We start from the raw sequence: 23406 nt of genomic DNA, 5'->3' as shown, positions 1-23406 counted from the left end.
CACAAAACCAAAATTTCAATCAATTCTTCCAGACAAAATCATAAGATAAAATACTAAATTTAGTCAAATATTTTCCTCACAAAATAATATTATAATCTTTGTCTAAATGTTCATTAACTAAAAAAAAAAAAAAAAAAAGTACCAATTGTATACTCAGTCCTATGCAAACAACCATAAATTTCTGGTTTGAGGACAAGAATATACAGATTTGAAAATCTTTTTTCTTTTTCAAGACTGAATTCTAACAACAATCCAAAAAAAAGTCAGAATGTTTGAAACCCTGGTAATGGTTAATTACAAAGTAAGCCACTGTGAACTAGAATTCCAGCCTGGCTACACTGATGAAGCTAACTATCTACCTTTTAAAAAAATATGCAGCTTCCTAATGCTATTCTAGAATGTTAGTTCCTGGAGAGTCAAGAACCACTATCCCCAAGGTCCATCCTAAAGACTAAGGAAAGACTCCTAAGAGGTAATAATAGGTTAAAAATACCTGTCACCATCCCTGAACAAATACTTGAGCAAACAAATGGCATCCTTCTTTTCCTATATCATTTTTCAACTCCAAAAAAAGCATTTTTAATTAAAATACTAATATATCTTTAATTCATAAAAATAATTTTTATTTTAAATACAACTAACAGAACATTAAACATTTTAAAAGGATATGAGGTCCAACAATGAACTATGTGTCCTGTCGTTCATACATAGCTGGGCTACCATCTCTGCCCTGAGAATCTCATCATCAGACATTCCTAAAATTATTAAAAATAGAATTAATAAATCTGAATGTAAATAATAAAAAAATAAACATTTTACCCAGATGTTTTACCAAATATAATATGCTTCAAATTAAGAGTAAAGGATGCAAAGCCCCAAATTTAACTATTTTAACTACCCTGCTATTTGCAAATCAAAGGAGTTCCTTAACCAAAGAATTTTTTAAAATATTTTTAGTTGTAGATGGACACAATACCTTTACTTTATTTATTTATTTTTATGTGGTGCTGAGGAGCAAACCCAGTGCCTCACATGTGTTAGGTAAGCACTGGACCACTGAGTTACAATCCCAGACCCCAAAGGAATTTTTTAAAGGCTATTCTAAAAGATATATCAATTGTACAACATATCAAGAGTTTGAAAGTATGTTTAAACATATCTGTATCCTTTCCTTTTTCCATAAGCTGATTATTACCACATGGAGAAGGAAGGAAAGGGAATAAAATAGTTAATAATTTAAGTGTTGCTAATACTAGTAGTTTTTACCTAAATGTAAACGAAGACTCAAAAGAATCACAAGAAATGTAAGAGCTCCTTCTAGCATCGATCTTTCATGCTCTGCATCAAGTACTGTATTTTGATGTTGCGATGCCATTGTCAATAAATCTACCACTTTAAATCTATAAAAATAAATATTTGAGATAAATTTTTAGAAGTTAAAACAAAATTAACCTATATTCTAAATTTTTTTAATAAAAGTATGCTTACCGTTCAAAGACAGATGATATAAAATAATCTGGGTCAAGTCTAGAAGCACAAACCTTTAAAAAAAAAAAAGAAAAAGCTTTATATCTTAATATACTGTTTACTTCTTACTCTTTTTTCCCTGTTTTGACATTGTGGAATGCGGGGAATTATTGACCTGGAAGAGAGTGCCCCTCCCAAGGATAATTCCTAAACATAGTAAGACCTTACTTGATAACATACCTCATGTAAGCCATCCAACCCACGTTATCTAACTTACACACCAACACAGGTTTTCCCCTAAACAACCCAGAGCTGAATACATACAAGTCAAGTACAGTCACTATGCCACAAAACCACCAGAATTATTCAAACTATTCAAGTCTAAACTGTTTCCCCTGCCCTGCCTTATCTTTCCTGCAGAAACCAAAACAAGGCACTGGCTTAGATCCTCTCACTCCTGCCTCTACCTCCTGACCAAAACCTGATGCTTTCCTTTGTGGCCCCATGTGGTATGGTATGAACTCTTTCCTTAAAAATGTAAGTAATAACTTCTTTCATTGGTACTGCCCTCTCCATGTCATCACTCTGTTACCTTTATAAATTAAAATTCCACAGGTATAAATTAGACACTTCAAAACACAATATTATTATCAAGTTGACTTTACCTGTAATAAGTAAATGTCAGGATCTATCATGGAATTACAAAAATGAGACTGGACATAAGTCATGGCTTGTCCTTTGATTTGCAAGCCATTTCGTACCCACATATTGCTGTGGATTTCAGCAAGACTTGCCTAATAAAATAAAAAAATAAGTACTTTAGAGAATAAATCACATAAATTCAATCTTTATAAAATCACATTAAATAATCATTCTTAAATATTTTATGACTTAATCATAATATAAACCTGGCATTCTAAGGTTAAAGATATTCAGTTTAAAGGCTGAGGATGCAGCTCAGTGGCACAGAGCTTGCCTAGAATGTGCAAGGCCTTAGGTTCCATGTCTAGTACTGGCAGAAAACAAAAACAACCCCCCCCCCCTGCAAAAAAAAGTTGTTGGATAAAAAGATATTTAGCCCAAATACATATTTTTAATTTTTTAAAATAAATATTATGTTTTATATAGCCACCTTTTTTGGAGCTTATATGTGAGTTAGTTTTCAAAGATGACTTCTAGATATATTTGTAATATTTTCACTGAAATCTTTCATGAGAAGTTAATGTTCAGTTTCACTTAATTTCTCCCTCAAAAAATGCACACATACATGAAGCTCAGAGAAACACAATGGAATGAGCATAAAAGAAACTTGGCTATTTAAAAATCAACTAATACAACCTACATCTTTAATTCAACCTAACTCAACCTTTGAACAACTCATCTTCCAAATAACTGGAGGTTTTTATAAAAGGATATTAGAATAAATTTTCTTTCTTATATTTCTTATATGACTTGGTTAGGTGCTGGCTAGAATACACAAAATCCTCAAGTCAAAGAATGTCTAAAAGAAGTTCTAAGAAGGTCTTAAAGTGTCAAAAACATACTTTCACTGAATTTATTCCTAAACTTTATCAAAACTCCTCATATATTTATTTCTAATGTTTACTAAAACTAATCAGTCATAACATCACCTTTTACCTGTTCCTAACCCCTAGAGTTGAAATTCAATGATTAACAATCTACAATAGCTAGGAAAAATAAATTGAGATGCAAGTCCCTCTAATGTATATAAAAGACTGGCCCAGAAAATTATAGTGTGAGAACTCAAAGAAAACTTATTGCTTACTAAAGCTAATACTTCTTTCTTCTTTCTCATCTCATTTTACAGATGAGGAAACTGAAGGCCAGTGAGGAAATTTCCCCAAACTGTGAAGAAAATAAAATGTTAGGAATCCCAAAAGCTAGAACCTATTGGGTCCCATGACTTCCAAAACAATGGTAAATATGTTTAAATTCCTCTGTAGTTAAATATAGTGAAAAGAACTCCTAGGGAAATTAAAGCTACATCTCATAAAATAAATTTTAAAAACACCTGAATTAGGCAAAAACACAAGAATTCATTTTTTTTCATGTTTTCAAACATTGTGGCTATAGTAACAATGATAAAGGTACACTAACAAAATAAGAAAAGCATCACTTAGCACAAAAATCCAATTCAAAACTATTTAAAATTTTGAATACATACTTGAATTTGGAGTGGGTGAATCATTAGTTTCATTAACATCTCCTGATCTGGTAAAACAGAATCCAAATCTAGTTCTTGACATTTTACAGCCTAAAAATTATTTAGAAAAAAAATAGTAATTCAATATTTCTCCAAAAATAACAACTTTAAAACAAAACAAATTTGTTTAATGGGAGTCTTACCTTACTCAAAAACATAGCATAGTAACGATGTAGAGGCAGATGAAAAGTGACTTGGTTAGGTGCTGGCTGGAATGAACAAAATCCTCAAGTCAAAGAATGTTTAAAAGAAGTTCTAAGAAGGTTTAAAGTGTTAAAATCATACTTTCACTGAATTTATCCCTAAATTTTATCAAAACTTAAAATTTTAGAAGTTATTGCTTTAAAAATCACTACAGTTAGAATTATTACAATTTTAAACACCTAAGTCCTTAACAGAAAGTATATATTACTCATCTTTGAAATTTCTGAAGCATCTATCACAGATTTTTTTCTAACCTAAGCTAAAGCAAATAATCATTATAAAAATGAAATGGAACAGATTACCTTCTACATTAGTCCATTTAGGGACTCTTCAATTACATGCATTATAAACTTGATAGTAATAAGAATAATATACTCAATTAATATTCATTGAGCACTTATTATGTGTTACGTCACCATGCTAATAACTTTACCCACAATACCTCATTTAATTCTCACAAGAATCCTATAGAATAGGAACTATTGATATTTCAACTCAACAATAGAGGATTCAAGCTTAGAAAATATAAGTCACTTCCTAAAGCTTAAAACTGGTAAAATGAGGAGCTAGTCTGGACCTCACTGCTATACAGAGTGTTAAGTGGACCAGACAGCTGGGCACAATGGCTCACACCTATAATCCCAGTGGCTAAGGAGGCTAAGACAGGAGGATCACAAGTTAAAAGCCAGCTTCAGCAAAAGTGAGGTGCTAAGCAACTCAGTGAGACTCTGTCCCTAAATAAAATACAAAATAAGGCTAGGGATGTGGCTTAGTTGCCAATTGCCCTGGGTTAAATCCTCAGTACCTNGAGGGGAGGGGAGGGGAGGGGAGGGGAGAAGGAAAGATGGACTAGATAACTCTAAACTGAAGTACAGATGCAGGGTATCCTTGATTCCTTATTCACCAGCTGGGTGAGACACTCCTTGTACAGGTCAACCCCTATATAGGTCAAACACATCAGCCTCCATAACAAAACTTGATAAATAATATGTCAATAATCTTTGGCAGCCTGTGAATATTATAAAGTTTTTATTTTAAATCTGTGACTCCAATGGATCATGATATCACTAAAGGGCAAAAGCACACCATACTTTTCATTCTTATACAAATAAGAAAAATTAAAAAGGTATTATTTGTTCTTAATGCTTTTATCAATTTTCAGCAAGTATTTTCCTATTTTAAAAAAGTTTTATCCAGAGCCAGATACAGTGGCACACACCTGTAATCTCAGCAATTTGGAAGGCTGAGGCAAGAGGATCTTAAGTTCAAGGCCAGCCTCAGCAACTTAGTGAGACTCTGTCTTGAAATTAAAAATAAAAAGGTCTTGGAATATGGCTCAGTGGTAAACTGCCTCTGGGTTCAATTCCCAGTACCAAAAAAAAAAAAAAATCCAGAACATTGTGTCAATAAAATAACATTATATACGTTATAAAGAGTCATAATATGAAATTATTATCTTTGTTAAAACTAATGAGAATAACATGCTCTTCAAAATGTGAAGGATATTTAAAAAGTGTTCTTTTAAAGAAAAATTTGCCCTTAATTATCATAATTATTTTAGTAACACATTCTAAACTAACTAGTTAAACCAGAATTTCCCAAAATTTTCTTTAAAGGCATTTAGGCATAGTCATTAAGAATGCTCTTAAGGCCTCATCTGTATGCATTCAAACCCTAACTCTACCACCTAGAGCCACAAAACTATAAGCAAGCAACTTAATTTCTCTGTGCCTAATAAGTTGCCTGGCCTGTAAAGTGGGAATAATAAACAATAGAATGATTATAAGAAAGAAATAAAATGACACAGTACTTAATACACACTGCTGTGAACTAGTAAACCATGGACTCTATTTTATCTTTGAGGGGTTTAGCATATTGTAAACATATTTTTCTGTAGTGTTAAATTTCATGCTCCCTCTTTGTCAGATTGGTCACTTGATAAATTCCTTTTCTTTCACCCCTAGTATATATACTGGGTGGTCCCTGAATTCCATTTTCCATTTCCTACTGTTCTTGTTACAGATGACTTTATCCAGATTCAAAGCTTTCACCACTAAACCTACCCAGATAATTTCCAAGTCTCAGCAGAAATCACAATCAAGTGTCTATTGAAATCAACACTTAATATACCACAGGGTTTATAAATACAGTGTCCAAACCAAACTCAGCATCTTTGCCCTAAAACTCAATCCTACTTAATGTCTCTTCTCCAGATTCTCTGTAATAACAATCTAAAAAGTAGACTCCTTCCTTCTCAAAAACCTCCTCCTCAAGGCATCAAATTATGATTATTTGATTTTTAAAGTATCTCACAAATCCACTTTCTCTTCTTTCTACACTGCATCTAATCAACCTTAGCTTAGGCTCTCAATGTTTCATGCCTAGATTTCAGCAGTAGCTCCTGCTTCTACTCTTACCCTCTGTAAGACATCTGTTGTGGTGTCTATTTCACTCATGACCATCCATTCCATCTTCTTCAAAACATATCCACACCCCCTTTACCCGGTCTCCATGACCACACATACAGGGATTGGGGACTGAAAGTCAAATTTATAATAGCCACATTTGACTGAACTCAAAACAGGCAGAAGACACCCAATTCAACCAGAATAATGAGTTTCCCTCACTCTTAAAACAGTTTGGAACTGGGACCTAGAGACATTCACAAAACAGCCTTAGAATATGCCTGAAATTGCAACATTAGGCAAATGTAAGAAGACAATATTTCACCACATGAACATGGAAGCAGAGAGGGAGGAAAAAATGAAGCAGATGCATGTAGCAAAGAAAAGGCAAAAGAGGTATTTCTATACATCATTCCAACCCATTCCTGAGCTCCAGAGGCCCTAAGATCCCTGAGACATCCCTATGCACTCATTATAAATTATCCTTCCTTTAACTTAAGCTGCTTCAAATTATCTTTCCATTCAAACGAATCCTTTGACTAACATAACTTCTCTCTAGTTAAACCTGTGTATGCTGACAGAAAGTAGTCTTAATAAAATATTAATTCAATATTGAACTTCAGCTCACAATCTTTTAGTGACTCCTTAATGTTTTAGCCTTGTGATAACCTTCCAAAAACTTTTTTTTTATTATAATCTATTTTTGACTTATAGGTGGAAACAATGTCTTTATTTTATTTTCATGTGGTGCTGATGATCGAACCCAGGGCCTCACACATGGTAGGTGAGTGATCTACCTCTGAGCCACAACCCCAACCCTAACCTTCCAAATTCTGAGAAGACAAAGCTTACCTTCCCAGTTTCATCTCATGTCACGTAAAGTTATGTACCATAAGCAGTGCTGCCTAAGTCACCACAATTTTGTTCCTTTTTTTTTGTCTAATTTTTATTGATTTTTTTAAAGAGAGAGAGAGAGAGAATGAGAAAGAGAGAGAGAGAGAGAGAGAGGATTTTTTAATATTTATTTTCTAGTTTTCGGCAGACACAACATCTTTGTTTGCATGTGGTGCTGAGGATCGAACCTGGGCCGCACGCATGCCAGGCGAGCGCGCTACCGCTTGAGCCACATCCCCAGCCCCATTTTTATTGATTTTTTTAAAAAAATGACAGCAGAATGCATTACAATTCTTGTTACACATATAGAGCACTTTTGTTCCTTAGTTTATGCTATTGCTCTGCCTTGAATGCTATATAGCCCTTCTTCCCACCCCACCCCTGAATTAACATATCTTTAAGACTTTGCTATTGAGTCCTACAAGGTAAATCAGAAGCTCCCTTCTGTTGTTCCCACAATACCTGCTCACAACTTCACATAAACACAAATCAAATTAACCATTTACTTATGTTCCACATACTTAAATCAGGGTCTGCTTCATCACTGTCTCCAACTGTTTACAAAAAAGCAAACATTAAATAAATACTTGCTAAACAAATGTTCTAATATCCTTCTATCAGAGGACTCCAGTCACACGTCTCTGCTACATACTCATAATCACCACCCCACATAATATTCACGTTTGAAGTTTCTTAAATGGTCTGCCTTATAGGAAAATTTACTTTATCCTGTTTCTATATAATTACTTGATTCAGCTTATTGAGTTCAATATATATTTTTGCTTAATCTTTACTGTCTTAACTATAATAACTTCTGACATCCACCCACAAGGACAGAAGAACTAATAATTATCATACATGTAATATGTCTCTTAGTCAATCCTCATTGGTTAGTATTATGATAATAGATAAGAAAAATGAACTGAGCAATGTTAAAAAGATTTTTAAAAAAACATACACATAAAAAACAAAATTTTTAAAAATGTGTTTAAGGTCACATAGCTAACTGAACTGTATATAGCAGAGCTACAATTCACATGCCAACCTTCTTGTTCTCAAAAACTGGCATACCTGAAACACTATTAAACAAACAATTGAGAAATATGAGGTTTAGATCCAAGACCACTAGTAATTTACTACATAACTATAGGCAAGTCATTTAATATCTCTGTATCTACACTACATACCTACAAATGAGAGATAATAAAAGCTTTTAAACATTATATAAAAACAGAATTCATTTTTTGATCTCTTGTGTTCTATGTTTATTTTCTCTTCTGTTAAAATTCAATTTAAATTCTTTATTACATTCAATATCTTCCTAAAAATATTTGTGTGAAAAATGTACTATTTCCTTGAATTCAGATACACTGTATATCACAAATGATTCTAATTATCCTTAACTCCACTCTTGAATCCAACTATGAATTAACTTCATGTCATTTACTACATAATCCTGTGTATAATATAACTTTCCCCCACTTCAATCTTCCTATTGTCTCAGTGTTATTGCCATTTCAACAATAGTTTCTAAAGTTGCAAATACCAGTAAGAACTGGGTTGAAAAAAGTCAAAAATTCAGCTGAGGGATTAATCCTGCAGAGGGATAAAGAATACAGAAGGCTAAAAGAAGGATAAAGCTCTCTAGAAACTAGACAGTGTTCTAGGGAGATTCACTCATTATTACCGAAATAAACAAAGTTTAAACTTAAAGAGCAACAATTACTGAAGGGCAAGAATCAAGGTAATCTGATAAAGAGAGACTCAGAATCCAAAAGGACAAAATCCAGATCATCCATGCTGAAGGTTAAGAGTAAACACAAATATTAGACGAAGGGTGGATCAGGGTGGAAGATAATGTAATTTGGGGCAGGAAGGATCAGAGTAAAAGATAAAGAGGGCTCTTTCCTTCCGAAACAATATACTCTTAATGCCACTGGGAGGCTAAGAGTGGGCAGGACAAAACACGCATATTTTGCAGGCAGGCAAAATAGACAGAATAAGTGAGGAGCCTGAAGAGGGACATCAGAGCCCAAGTTCAGAACAACTATGTGGGCAAAGGAAGAGGGCTTGAGATGTCAGAGGTTGCTTAGAATGAAAAGGGAGGTGGGGTGCTAATTAACATAGGGAGTATGGCCTGGCATAGGAAGTAAGACCTGAATAGTCATAAAGTCATAAGACACCCCCAGGAGAGAATACATGATGATGGAAGTGAGGTTTCTTATTGCTGGGGCATAAATAGAAAAAGGTCTATGGTTTTATAGTAGAATTTTATTTTCTATTTATTTATTTAGCTTACTGTGGGGTGGGTACTGGGGATTAAACCCAGGGTCTTGTGCATTTCTAGGCAACCACCCTACCATGAAGTATAGCCTCCCCACACCTTTGAAATTTAAAATATCTGCTTGAGGGCTCAGCGATAGATTATTTATCTAGCATGAATAAAACCCTTAGATGAATCCCTAATACCAAAACAAACAAAAAAGTGATATAAAGTATCAGTTTGAATTCATAACATTTACTGCACATAGAAAAATAAATATAGAAGTAAATATATATGTATGTGTGTGTATACATAATATACACCATACTCCTAACCGGGGCTTACTATGAGAGCCTGAGAAGACTAACACTCCAATAATAATGAGCACATCTAGCACCCAGTTTTTGCTTTTAAATATTGTTCTCCACTAAAAGTCACCAGGTAACCTTAAATAAATTACTTATTCCAGAAATGGGTTATAGAATCTATAGTGTGAGCTTGAAACATCTTGTGACATAAAGCATGGAATTACTCAAAGAATTGTGAAACAAGCAAACGGACCCAGAAACCAACTTGAATGGGTTTTTTCTGGCCAAATCTAAAAGAATTTGAGCATTAAATAATAATACTAATGGATTAAAAACCATTAAATAAAATAATTACAGTAATAGAAAAGGTAACCTCATGCTGACGAAGGCTACCAAGCATTATTCTAATCAAGTGATCAAAGAGAACATCATCAGGACTAACATAAATCATAAGTTACCAGTTACAATTAAAAGACTACAACTTCACTATGTCATATTTCTAAAAATGATATATAATCTGAATCTAATCATGAGACAAACCCAAACTGAGGAACATTCTACAAAATGATTGATCTACATGCTTTAAAATGTCACAGTTCCGGATAGGCATGATGGTGCACAGCTGTATTCCCGGTGACTTGGGGGGCTGAGGCAGGATAATTGCAAATTTGGGCCCAGTCTCAGCAACTTTAGCAAGACCCTAAGCAATTTAGCAAGAGCCTGTCTCAAAGTTTAAAAAATTAAAAAAGGGCCAGACACAGTGGCACACTCCTGTAATCCCGGCAGCTTGGGAGGCTTGGGCAGGAGAATTGTGAGTTCAAAGCCAGCCTCAGCAATTTAATAAGGTCCTAAGCAATTCAGCAAGACCCTGTGTCCAAATAAAATATTAGAAAGGGGGTTGTGGCACGGTGGTTAAGCACCGTTGGATTCAGTCCTGAGTGTCAAAAAAAAAAAAAATAAATTAAATTAAAAAAGGACTGAGGGGCTGGGGTTGTGGCTCAGCGGTAGAGCACTCACCTAGCACATGTGAGGTACTGGGTTCGATCCTCAGCACCACATAAAAATAAATAAATAAATAAATAAATAAATAAATAAATAAATAAATAAATAAAATAAAGGTATTGTGTCCAACTACAACTAAAAGAAAAAAAAAATTAAAAAGAGGACTGACGAGATATAGCTCAATGGTAAAGTGCCCCTGGATTCAATCCTAGATACAAGTGAAAAAAAAAAAGAAGGAAGAAGAAGAAGAAGAAAGAGAAGGAAGGAAGGAAAAGAAAAACTGAGAAAGTATTCCAGAAGGAGACCAGAGACTAGAGGCAGGAAATCAAATTGTAAAATTTGATTCTGAACCAAATTCTTTTGCTATAAAGGACATCACTGAACAACTGCTAAAATATAAGTGATTAGATGATAATAATATAGTACTGAATTTTACAGTTGTAGTCTGGTTATAGGAGAACATATCTTTGTAGGAAATATACACTAAAGTGCTTGGAAGTCATAGGGTGTCAAGTCAAAAAATTAACTGTTCAATGATTCTAGAAAAGAAACCTATTTCCACTATCAACTTCCAAATAAATTTGTGATTGTGTCAAAATTTAAAAAAGAAAAAAAGAAAGACAATTCTACTCCTCTCCATAAACACAAATATACACACCCCTACCTGCCCAAGGTTCGGAAAGGAGATTGGGAGGTGAGGGGCAGTGCTGTCTAAACATATTTGTTTCTCTGTATGTAACATATTCTGACCCTACTTCATAAGATGAATAAAAAGGGCTCCTGGTAAACTTGACTAATGAAAGTAATCACTTATTCAATTCACACATAAAATGTCCTGTGCCAACTCTTCTCTATTATTAATAAAAATTACCTTTGTTCAAGTGTATCTTTTCAACCTCTAAAAAAAATACTGTCCAACTAAAAGTTGTAATATATTTTTCTTTATCTCCCCTATCTTATTCAAATTTGCACTGACATTTTTATCTCTTCAACTGAAATTAATCTTCACTTCTGAGAAATAATGACACACATACACATAACATAAAAAGAAATCATGCCTGTTCTAAGAAAGAAGCAGACATAAATACTACATTCTGGAATTTTCTAAACGTCAAAAACTAATCTCCCCTTTTAATTTACCCCTTTTAAAGCGAAATAATATTATGTTAATTCTGACTTCTTTCCCTTATTCCATTAAAAAATTCATAATTTTTTATGTGAAAGGAGATTTAACATTTTTCTTAAATGCTTTTGCATATATCAAAAATATACATACCTCATCTACGAAGTTTATCGCATCAAACCAGTCTTGAAGGGCTTCAAGGCAATATCTTACAACATTTCGGGTATATTCTTGAGTTTCCTAAAATAATATGTAAATTTTACAATATGTAAATGTAAATATTTCAATACCAAATTATATTTAATGCATGATAACGGTATACATTGCAGATATGGTAAAATGTATATATTTTCAAGATAACCATTATATTTGGCATTTCAAGAAATCATCCCTTCAAAAGATAATGACAGGAAAAGAAAAAAGACAATTCCATTCCTCTTCATAAACACACAAATACACACTCCTACATGCCCAAGGTTCAGAAAGGAGATTTGGAGTGAGGGTGAGGACAAATATGAAAATTAAAGAATACAATTTTTGCTTCCTTTTATATAACATATCCTAAAAATGAGTCAAAGTTGATAAAGAGAGAAAGCAAGACATTAGACTTCCAAGCAGGAACCTTCAGTGCACTAGCAACAAGAGAGTGAATTAAAAATGGATGATGGTGAGAAGAAAGAAGATTTTTGTTTAGAAGTGTTCCCGGTGCCACTCTGAGAGAAAAGGGAGTCAAGCAAAAACTGTGTCAAATCTCCATGAACTGTCTGGGCTGAAGACAGGTCAGGCTGTTGGATTCTCTCACTCAGCCACCAATAAGAATAAAGGAAAAGAGAGGATATACACTGATGGAGTATTTGGAGAATCCCAAAATGTACATCCCTGGAGCAAAAATTATCTTCACTGGCATTAAGGAGAAAGGAGAAAAGCAGACTTAATAACTTACCTCAAAAAAGTTACTAATAAATAATAGCCACTGCCATATTTATCATAAAACAGAAATTTCTCATGGCTTTTTAATGTGTACCATATTTAACTGTTATCATACACCAGAATTCAGATCATGATGGCTGACAGGATATTTTTTGTCAGTCCCGATTTAAGTAAATTTAGCCTGCAGTTAAATAAAAAAAAATTTAAATGGACTCAAATTAGGTTCTATTTTAAGAAACCCCCATAATGGTACAAATTGGTAAATATGGGGCTGGGGTTGTAGCTCAATGGCAGAGCACTTGCCTCGAATATGTAGGCACTGGATTCGATCTCAGCACCATATAAAGATAAATAAACAAAGATATTGTGTCCATGTATAAATAAAAAATATTTTAAAAAAACAAATTGGTAAACGTAATTGTTTAATTGACAGAGAGTCTCTTTTGGGCTGATGAAAATGTACTGAAACTAGCCAACGGTGATGACTACTCAATGTGAATATACTTTGAACTTTAAACCTAAAAATGGTTAAAGTGCACATTTTTTAAAATTAAAAAAGGAAAGCAAAACATGAATACTGTAATTAGCCTGTGATATCTTGGCTTACAACACAATTTGGAAGAAGAAATGATAGGTATGAGCCATTAGAAATAAAGGTAGTATGAAAGGCAATTAAAATGTTTTATGGTAAAATGGACCCACTGAAATAAGAAAGTTTTAAATTAAATGAAAACATAAATCAAGAGAAGGCTCTCATAAATAAATAAATAATAGGGAAAGGATTTGAATAGACATTTCTCCCAAGAAAATATACAAATAGTTAATTAGTACATGAAAATATGTTTAAAACCATGGAAAACTGTGAACGAAAACCAAACGCCAGGCACAGTTGCACATGCCTATAATCCCAGAGGAGGCTGAGACAGTAGGATTGAGAGTTCAGCAACGCCAAGGTGCAAAGCAACTCAGTGAGAACCTGCCTCTAAATAAAATACAAAATAGGATTGGGGGTGTGGCTCAGTAGTCAAGTGCCCCTGAGTTCAATCCCTGGTATCAAATACACACACACACACACACACACACACACCCCACTTCATACCCATTAGGATGACCATAATTTTTAAAATGTAAAATAAAAACTATATGTTAACAAGAATGTAGAGAAATTAGAAAACTCATACATTGTTGATGAGAATATAAAATGGTGCATCTGCTAAAAAAAATACTTTGGCAATTCTTCAGCAAGTTAAATGTAAGAGTTGCCATATAAATAAGCATTCCACTGGTACATACTATACTTAAGAAAACTGGAAACATGTTCACATAAAAATTATATGCAAATGCTCACAGACGCTATATTCATAGTAGTCAAAAATGCAAAATAAATCCAAATGTCTATCAACTGATAGACAAATAAAATCTGGAATATCCATATAATGGACTACTATTCAGCCATAAAAAGGAATGGATTGTTGATAATGCTGCGATATAGTTGAACCTTCAAAACATTACACTAAGTAAATGGGCCAAGGAACTGAACAGACACTTCTCAGAAGAGGATATACAATCAATCAACAAACATATGAAAAAAATGTTCATCACCTCTAGCAATTAGAGAAATGCAAATCAAAACTACTCTAAGATATCATCTCACTCCAGTCAGAATGGCAGCTATTATGAAGACAAACAACAATAAGTGTTGGCGAGGATGTGGGGAAAAAGGTACTCGTACACTGCTGGTGGAACTGCAAATTGGTGCAGCCAATATGGAAAGCAGTATGGAGATTCCTTGGAAATCTGGGAATGGAACCACCATTTGACCCAGCTATCCCTCTCCCCGGTCTATACCCAAAGGACTTAAAATCAGTGTACTACAGAGACACATCAATGTTTATAGCAGCACAATTCACAATAGCTAAACTGTAGAACCAACACAGATGCACTTCAGTACATGAATGGATAAAAAAAATGTGGCATATATACACAATAAAATTTTACTCAGCAATAAGAGAGAATAAAATCATAGCATTTTCAGGTAAATGGATGGCGTTGGAGAAGATAATGCTAAGTGAAGTCAGCCAATCCCCCCAAAAAAAATGCCAAATGTTTTCTCTGAAATAAGGAGACTGATTCATACTTGGGTAGGGAGGGGGAGCACGGGAGGAATAGAGGAACTCTAGATAGGGCAGAGGGGTGGGAGGGAAGGGGAGGGGAAGAGTAGGTTAGCAAGGATGGTGGAATGTGATGGACATCATTATCTAAAGTACATGTATGAAGACACGAATTGGTGTCAACATACTTTATATACAACCAAAGATATGAAAAATTGTGCTATATATGTGTAATAAGAATTGTAATGCATTCCGCTGTCATTTATTTTTTAACAAATCAATAAAAAAAAAAAGATTTAAAAAAAATTACACTAAGTAATACCCAGACACAAGAGGCCACCCATGAAATGTCCTGATTAGGCAGATTCATAGAGACAGAAGTAGATAAATGGTTTCCAGGGGATGAGAGGAAGTTGGAATTGGGAAGTATGAAGTTTCTTTTGGGGGTGATATAAATGATGAAAATAGTGGTAATGGTTGCACACTTTTGGGAATACACTAGAAACCACTGAATTGTATAGCTTAAAGTGGTTAAAATGGCATTTTTTTTATGAATTATATCCTAATTTTAAAAATTGTTTTGAAGTATTTGGGGGGCATCAATGAATAAAATAAAACTGTAGTGTCAAACACATTAAATTCATAGGCTATGTAAGTAAATTATTCACACACACACACAGAAAAACTGAGTCTCACCTTTTTTTTTTTTTTTTTTTTTTTTGGTACCAGGGATTGAATTCAGGGGCACTCAACTACTGAGCCATACCCCCAGCCCTACTTTGTATTTTATTTAGAGACAGGGTCTCACTGAGTTGCTTAGTGCCTTGAGGTTGCTGAGGCTGGCTTTGAACTCTCAATCATCCTGTCTCATCCTCCTAATAAGCAGCTGGGATTATAGGCATGCACCACTGTACTGGCCTCAAGTTCATTTTTTACTTCTCGTTTACTCCCTTGGTCCCATGTCCTGTTGATTCTTCCATAATATTATCATATAGGTTCTCAACTATTGTTACTGTATCCAACCAGACCAAGCATCACTTATCTGGTCACAAGGCTGACAGTCTCACTCTGTTTCAGTGTATTCTGTATGAGATTCATCTTCATAGAAATATTATTTTATACATTCTATTCCCCAACTCTCAATTTAAAAAATTTAATTGTACTTATAAGTTACCATAAATAATCTGTCTTAACCAAATTAAAGTGCCAAATAATTCATGGATTAAAAAAAAAGAAAGAAGAAAACACCAAATATTCTCCCATTATGTCAAGGATTTGAGTTAACAGTGTTCCATTCTACACTCTTAGCACAAGTATGAACTGGTACAACCCACTTGGAGAACAATTGGACAAGTAGGTACCAAGAGTATTTTAAGATGACCAGTTAATTCCATTTCTATAGTATATTTTTACATTCAGAGTATGTCTCCCAACTTCCCATTACCACCATACCAATCCTGGGAAAAAAAAAAAATGGTGGCTTATACTTAATAGTTTTATGACCTTTAGCAAATGTACATTTTATGATTCTCAGTTTCTCCAAAAGTAAAAATGGGCATACTACTACTTGCCTCCCAGCACTATTATAAAGATGCAAATGAAATGATCCATAAAAAATATTCTGTGAAGAGAGAGGATAGCACATTAGAGGAAGGATGTACTTTCCAGCAGCTCATCAGCATTTGACTTACAAAGCGGGAAAACTGTTTCTCAGTGAGCCAACATCTGCTAACTACCTCCTTTTCCTCTGATAGCATTTTTTTTAATATTTCAAACTTTTTCTCACCTTTCCACCTGTTTTCCTTTTCTTAAGAAACTGAGATCGCACTAATACAATTACATGGTTTATGTAAATCATACCCTATTTATGTTGATGTAATTATTAATACAGTAGACAACATATTAGATACCTGATGTTAAATACCTGATCTAGTTCATAGTTGTGTGTTGCTGTCACTGATGTTAAATGCTGACCTCACCTTTCCTATATAGGAGACAATTAAGATTACAGATGTCAAAGTAAATATCAGACATCTATCTTAAAACTCTATGTCTGGGGGCTGGGGATGTGGCTCAAGCGGTAGCGCGCTCGCCTGGCATGCGTGCGGCCCGGGTTCGATCCTCAGCACCACATACAAACAAAGATGTTGTATCTGCTGAAAACTTAAATAAATAAATAAATAAATAAATAAATAAATAAAAATTCTGTGTCTGGCCAGGTGCACTAGCACATGGCTATAATCCCAGCATCTCAGGAGGCTAAGGCAGAAAAATCCCAAGTTCAAAGCCAGTCTCAGCAACTTGAAGAGGAGAGGCTCTATGTAACTTATTGAGATCCTGTCTCAAAAAATAAAAAGGGCTATGGATGTAGTTCAGTAGTTAAGCTTCCCTGGGTTCACTCCCAAGTACCAAAAAAAAAAGGACATCTATTACCAACTTTAATAGTATTATTCCTGGATTAACCCTCCTTCTAAAAGGGGATGGAAAGTGATTGTGACACTTCAAGATTATAGAGATCCTGCTACTGAGAAATGTTCATAATCCAAACAACAGACAAACTTACCCCACACATGATCTAGCCTCCCTTGAGACTAAACATTACTTCAACTCATAGAGTTGGGGAGATAAATACCCCACACCAAAAACCAAGCTCCAAGAAGGAACAATCAGAGGGGAACTTCTGGTTCCCCCAACTGTCAACATCTACTCATATACCAAAAACAGAGAGAAATCCTAGAATAAAATAAGAACTATTACACATATAAGGACACACATATAAAAGAGGATGGAGAATTCACCTGAATTAATACCCAACATAAGGAAACAGGAAAACAAATCTCCGCACAAAATTAATAATCCCCCAACAAAGAATCCTACAGATATGGAAATGGATGAAATTCCAGAGAAAGATTATTTTTTAAAAAAATGATTATTAAAATGTTGAATGAAGGGGGAAAAATTACTGATTATTACAATATTCCATGAAGTAAAAGAAGATCTAAGCCATTTCATTAAAGAAATAGAAATACTGAAAGCCGGAAGGGGTGAAGCACACCTGTAATCCCAACAGCTCGAGAGTCTGAGACAGGGCAATCAAGAGAATTAAAAGCCAGCCTCAGCAAAGGAAAGGCGAGTTGCTAAGCAACTCAATGAGAGATGCTGTCTCTAAATAAAATACAAAATAAGGCTGGGGATGTGGCTCAGTGATCAAGTGCCTCTGAGTTCAATGCCCGGTACCCAAAATAAATAAATAATTTATATATATATATATATATATATATATAAATAAAATAAGTCAATCAGAACTCCTGAAAATGAAAGACACAATGACTTAAATTAAAAATTCACTTGAGTGCTGGGGTTGTGGCTCAGTGGTAGAGCACTTGCCTAGCATGTGTGAGGCACTGGGTTCAATTCTCAGCACTGCATATAAATAAATGAATAAAATAAAGGTCCATCAACATGTTTAAAAAAATTTTTTTAAAATTCACTTGAAAGTATCACTAACACATTAGATTATGTAAACAGAACTTCAGACCTTGAGATAGATCCTCAGGCCTTGTAGACAGAATACATGATTGAGTAGACAAAATACCACAAAAGAAAAAAATGATAGAACATGACCAGAATATACAAGAATTCTGGCACAACATCAAGAGACCAAACCTGAGAATCACTGGGATAGAAGAGAACATGGAGATACAGGCTAAAGTTATTAAGAACATTTTCAATGAGATAATAACAAAAAAATTTTCCCCATATCAGAAATGACATTCACATACAGGAAACATATAAAACTCCAAATAGACCTGATCAGAAAAGAAATCTCCAAGACATCATAATCAAAATGTCCAGCATAGAAAATAAGGAAAGAATATTAAAAGCTTCCAGAGAGAAATATTTAGAGGCAAACCAACAAGGCTAACTTCTGATTCTGAACTCAGACACTAAAATCAAGGAGAGCCTGGAAAGAAAGAAAAAAAAAAAAAAAAACCTCAATATTCCCAAATAGATAAAAATCAAGAGAAGACTAATCTTCTAAACAAAAATCAAAACAAAATAAAATAATCAAAACGGCAGCAAATCACAACACATATCCATAATAACACTGAATATAAATGGTCTCAACTTCCCAATTAAAAGACATAGATTAGCAGAATGGAACAAAAAACAAGATTCAACTATACGCTATTTGCAAGAGGTGTTCATCTCATAGGCAAAGATATTCACAGCTGAAGGCCAAAGGATGGAAAAAATATTCTACACAAATGGAGTCCATAAACAAGCTAGAATAGTTACTCTCATATCTGACAAAGCTGAATTCCAAATAAAAACTAATCAGAAGTGACAAAGAAGGCTATTACATCCTGGTAAAGGGAACAATCTAACAAGAAAATAAAACAGTAGCATATATATATATACTGTCAGGTCGATGGAGATGGCTGAGGAACAAAGCACCAAGCAATCCGGGCGACACAGAAACACCAATCAGATGCTGACAAAACCACCTGTCAATCAGCGGGGTCTCCTGACCAATCCTGGATCTTAGCCAGCCCCCCACCACCAACAACTCCAGTAGGACATGGGACTCTAAAAACCCCTTTTCCTGTCCCAAGCCCTCCTTTCCTGCTCTAAGCCCAATAAAAATTCCAGTCCAGTAGAGCCCCAGTGTGCTTCTCCTCAGACCCACCCTTTTGGTCTAAGGGTCTTGCCTGGGAGCGAAATCTCAATAAAGCCTCATTCAGCAGCCATTTTAAATCTGCCTCCTTTTGGTCACCACTGTCTGACCTTACATGTACCTCAAATATCAATTCATCCAGTTGCATTATTTAAAAAAAAAAAAATACTCCTTGACTTTAAATCCTAGATAGACCCAAAAAATAATAATGGGTGATTTCAACACACCCTTATCACCAGAAGACAGGTCATCAAAGCATAAAATCAATAAAAATATATGCAACATAAAAAATACTATAAATCAAAATACCTAATAGACTCCTATAGAATATTTCATCGCAAAATAGTTTAATTTCCCCTTCTTCTCAGCAGCTCATAGACTCTTTCACAAAATAGACCATATTCTAGGTTATAGGTCTTAGAAAATACACCACCCTCAAAAAAATCAGTATAATTCCATGCATCCTAGTAGACCATAATGGAATGAAATGAAAAATCCACAACAAGAAAGATAATAGAAATCACATAAAAAGATGGAGATTAAACATTACTCTTTTAAATAAAGAATGGATCAAAGAAGGAATGAGAAATATAATCAAAAAATCACAGAAACAACAAATGAAAATAAAGGAATAACATATCAAAATCTCTGGGATAGTATTAAAGCAATACTTTAATACTAATAATAGAGGAAAATTCATTGCAAAATTGAGTGCCTACAGTAAATAAAGAGAGAATGAGAGATTCCAAATAAATAAGCTTATGCTCCACCTCAAGACCTGAGAAAAAGAAGAAAAAGCCAGGCATGTTGGCACATGCCTGTAATCCCATTGGCTTGGGAGGCTGAGGCAGGAGGATCACAAGTTCAAAGCAAGCCTCAGCCTCAGCAAGTTAGCAAGGCCTTACAAAGCTTAGCAAGACCCTGTCTCAAAATTTAAAAAATTTTAAAAGGGTTGGGAATGTGGCTCAGAAGTTAAGTACCCTTCAGTTCTATCCCTGGTATAAAAAAAAAAAAAAAAAAAACTACTCCAGAGTATCAGTAGGAGACAGAAAATAATAAAGATCAGCGCCAAAATTAATGAAATTGAGAATGAACAAACAATACACAGTATCAATAGAACCAAGAGTTGGTTCTTCAAAAAGATAAATAAGATTGATAAACCCTTAGCCAAACTAACCAAAAGAGAGAAGACCGAAATCAACAAAATTAGAGATAAAAAAAATGAGATATTACCACAAACATTCCTGAAAACCAGATGATCATTAGAAACTATTTTAAAAATTTATACTCCAATAAACTGCAAAATCTAGAAGGCACTGACAAATTTCTAACACATGACCTGCCCAAATTGCACCAGGAAAATAGAGAAAACCTAAACAGTAGCTGGGGTAATAGCTCAGCAGCAGAGCACTTGTCTAGCATGTAAGGCACTGGGTTGGATCCTTAACACCACATAAAAATAAATAAATAAAGGCATGCTGTCCGTCCACAACTACAAAAAAAAAAAAAAAAGCCCTAAACAGGCCAATATCAAGTAATGAAACAAACAGCACTTAAAAGCCTACCAATAAAGAAAAGCTCAGAACCAGCTGGATTCTCAACGGAGTTCTACCATACCTTTAAAGAAGAACTAACACTAGTCTTTCTCAAATTATTCCATGAAAAAGAAAGGTAGAACAACTCCCAAACACATTCTATGAAGCCAGTATAACTCTGATACTAAAATCAGACAAAGAAACATCTAGGAAAGAAAACTACAGACCAGTATCCCTGATGAATACAGAAGCAAATTTCTTAATAAAACATTAGCAAACTGCATTCAAAAACACATTAAGAAGATAATACACCACGATCAAATGGGCTTCATCCCAAGTATGCAAGATGGGTTCAACATATGCAAATGAACAAATGTAATTCACCACTTAAATAGAAATGAGAATAAGAATATGATCATTTCAATAGATACAGAAAAGGCCTTTGATAAAAGGCAGTAATGATTCATGTTAAAACCACTGGAGAAACTAGGGATAAAAGGAAATTACCTTAACATTATAAAGGTTATATATGACAAACCTAAAGTCAACATCACACTGAACAAAGAAAACTGAAAGCTATTCTTCTAAAAACAGGAACAAGACAAGGATGTCCACTCTCACCACTTCTATTCGTTATAGTTCTTGAAACTCTAGCCAGAGCAATCAGGCAAGAGAAGGAAATTAAAGGAATACAAATAGAAAACAAAGAGCTCAAACTATCTCTGTTTGCTGATGACATGATCCAATATCTAGAACACCCCAAAAAAATTCCACCAGAAGACTTCTAGTGCTGACAAATGAATTTAGCAAAGTAGCAGGATACAACATTAGCCCTCATAAATCAGTAGCTTTTTTTTATACTCCAACAGCAATTCAGCTGAGAAAGAAATTAGAAAACCATTTATTTCAAAATAACCTGAAAAAGAATAAAATACCTGGGAATTAATCTAACAAAAAATGTGAAAGAGGAGCTGGGGTTGTGGCTCAGTGGTAGAGCATTCGCCTAGCATATGAAAGGTGCTTGGTTCAATCCTCGGCACCACATAAAAATAAATAAGTAAAATAAAGGTATTGTGTCCAAATACAACTAAAAAAAAATTTTTTTTTTTTAAATGTGAAGAACCTCTACAACAAAACCTATAGAACACTGAAGAAAGAAATTGAAGAAGACCTCAGAAGATGGAAGAGTCTTGGGTAGGCAAAATTAATATGCCAAAATGGTTACACTACCAAAAGCACACATATATATAATATATATACAATAATATATACATATATTATATACATATAGTATATACATTATATATATACAAATATACACATTCAATGCAATCACCACCAAAATACTAATGACATTCTTCACAAAACTAGAAAAAAATCTAAAATTCATTCTGAAGAATACAGACCCAGAATAGTCAAAGCAATTCTGAACAAGAAAAACAATGTAGGAGGCATCACAATACCTGATCTCAAATTATACTACAGAGCTACAATCACAAAAATAGCATGATATTAGCATCAAAACAGACGTGAAGACCAACAGAATAGAATAGGAGATACAGAGACAAACCCACATACTTACAGCTATCTGATACTTAACAAAGGTTCCATAAATACACTGGAGAAAAGGTAGCCTTTTTAACAAATCGTGCTGGGAAAACTGGATATCCATATGTAGAAGAATAACATCAAACACCTATCTTTCAGCTTGCACAAAAGTCAAATCAAATGGCTCAAAGACTTAGGAATTATTCCAGAAAACCTTGTGACTGCTAAAAGAAAACTCCATTATACAGGTGGACAGGTACCAACTTTCTCAACAATACCCTTACAGCTTAAGCAATAAAACCAAAAGTTAAGTGGGATGCCATCAAATTAAGAATCTTCTGCACAGCAAAAAGAAGGCCTACAGAATGGAAAAAAAAAAAAATCTTTGCCAGTACTCCTCTGACAAGTGTGTGTGTGTGTGTGTGTGTGTGTGTGTGTGTATCCAGAGTATATATCTAGAATGTTAAAAACTAAAAAAACTCAATACCAAAAAAAAACATATAACCCAATCAATAAATGAGCAAAAGAACTATACAGAAATTTTTCAAAAGAAGAAACACAACTGACAGACAAATACATGAAAAAATGCCCAACATCTCTAGTAAATGCAAATCAAAACTAGACTAAGGGGACTAGTGTTGTAGCTCAGTGGTAGAGTGCCCAGCATGTGTGAGGCACTGGGTTCAATCCTCAGCACCACATAGAAATAATCAA

General features: G+C 34.2%; 1 protein-coding gene and 1 pseudogene across 9 annotated transcripts in view; one reads left to right on the top strand and one right to left on the bottom strand.

Annotated features, from left to right (window-relative positions):
• Positions 1–23406, bottom strand: part of Ubr3 (ubiquitin protein ligase E3 component n-recognin 3) — a 226280-nt gene that overhangs the window by 125323 nt on the left and 77551 nt on the right. For all 9 annotated transcript variants that reach the window (XR_007350982.1, XM_048812453.1, XM_015479299.2 and 6 more), the window contains 7 exons: positions 12044–12130; positions 3835–3900; positions 3653–3742; positions 2133–2261; positions 1489–1541; positions 1267–1400; positions 670–755 (listed from right to left, as the gene is read on the bottom strand). Coding sequence is in view for 8 of the 9 variants with exons in the window: in XM_048812453.1 (XP_048668410.1) it covers positions 670–755; positions 1267–1400; positions 1489–1541; positions 2133–2261; positions 3653–3742; positions 3835–3900; positions 12044–12130 (645 nt within the window). In the remaining variant the exon portion in view is untranslated. The remainder of the gene's footprint in view (positions 1–669; positions 756–1266; positions 1401–1488; positions 1542–2132; positions 2262–3652; positions 3743–3834; positions 3901–12043; positions 12131–23406) is intronic.
• On the top strand, positions 12555–12857 carry LOC125619440 (annotated as a pseudogene).

Source organism: Marmota marmota, unplaced genomic scaffold (genome assembly GCF_001458135.2).
Source record: "Marmota marmota marmota unplaced genomic scaffold, marMar, whole genome shotgun sequence".
Lineage (NCBI taxonomy): Eukaryota > Metazoa > Chordata > Mammalia > Rodentia > Sciuridae > Marmota > Marmota marmota.
The sequence above is the reverse complement of the archived record's forward strand: the minus strand, read 5'-3'. Positions and strand labels throughout refer to the sequence as shown.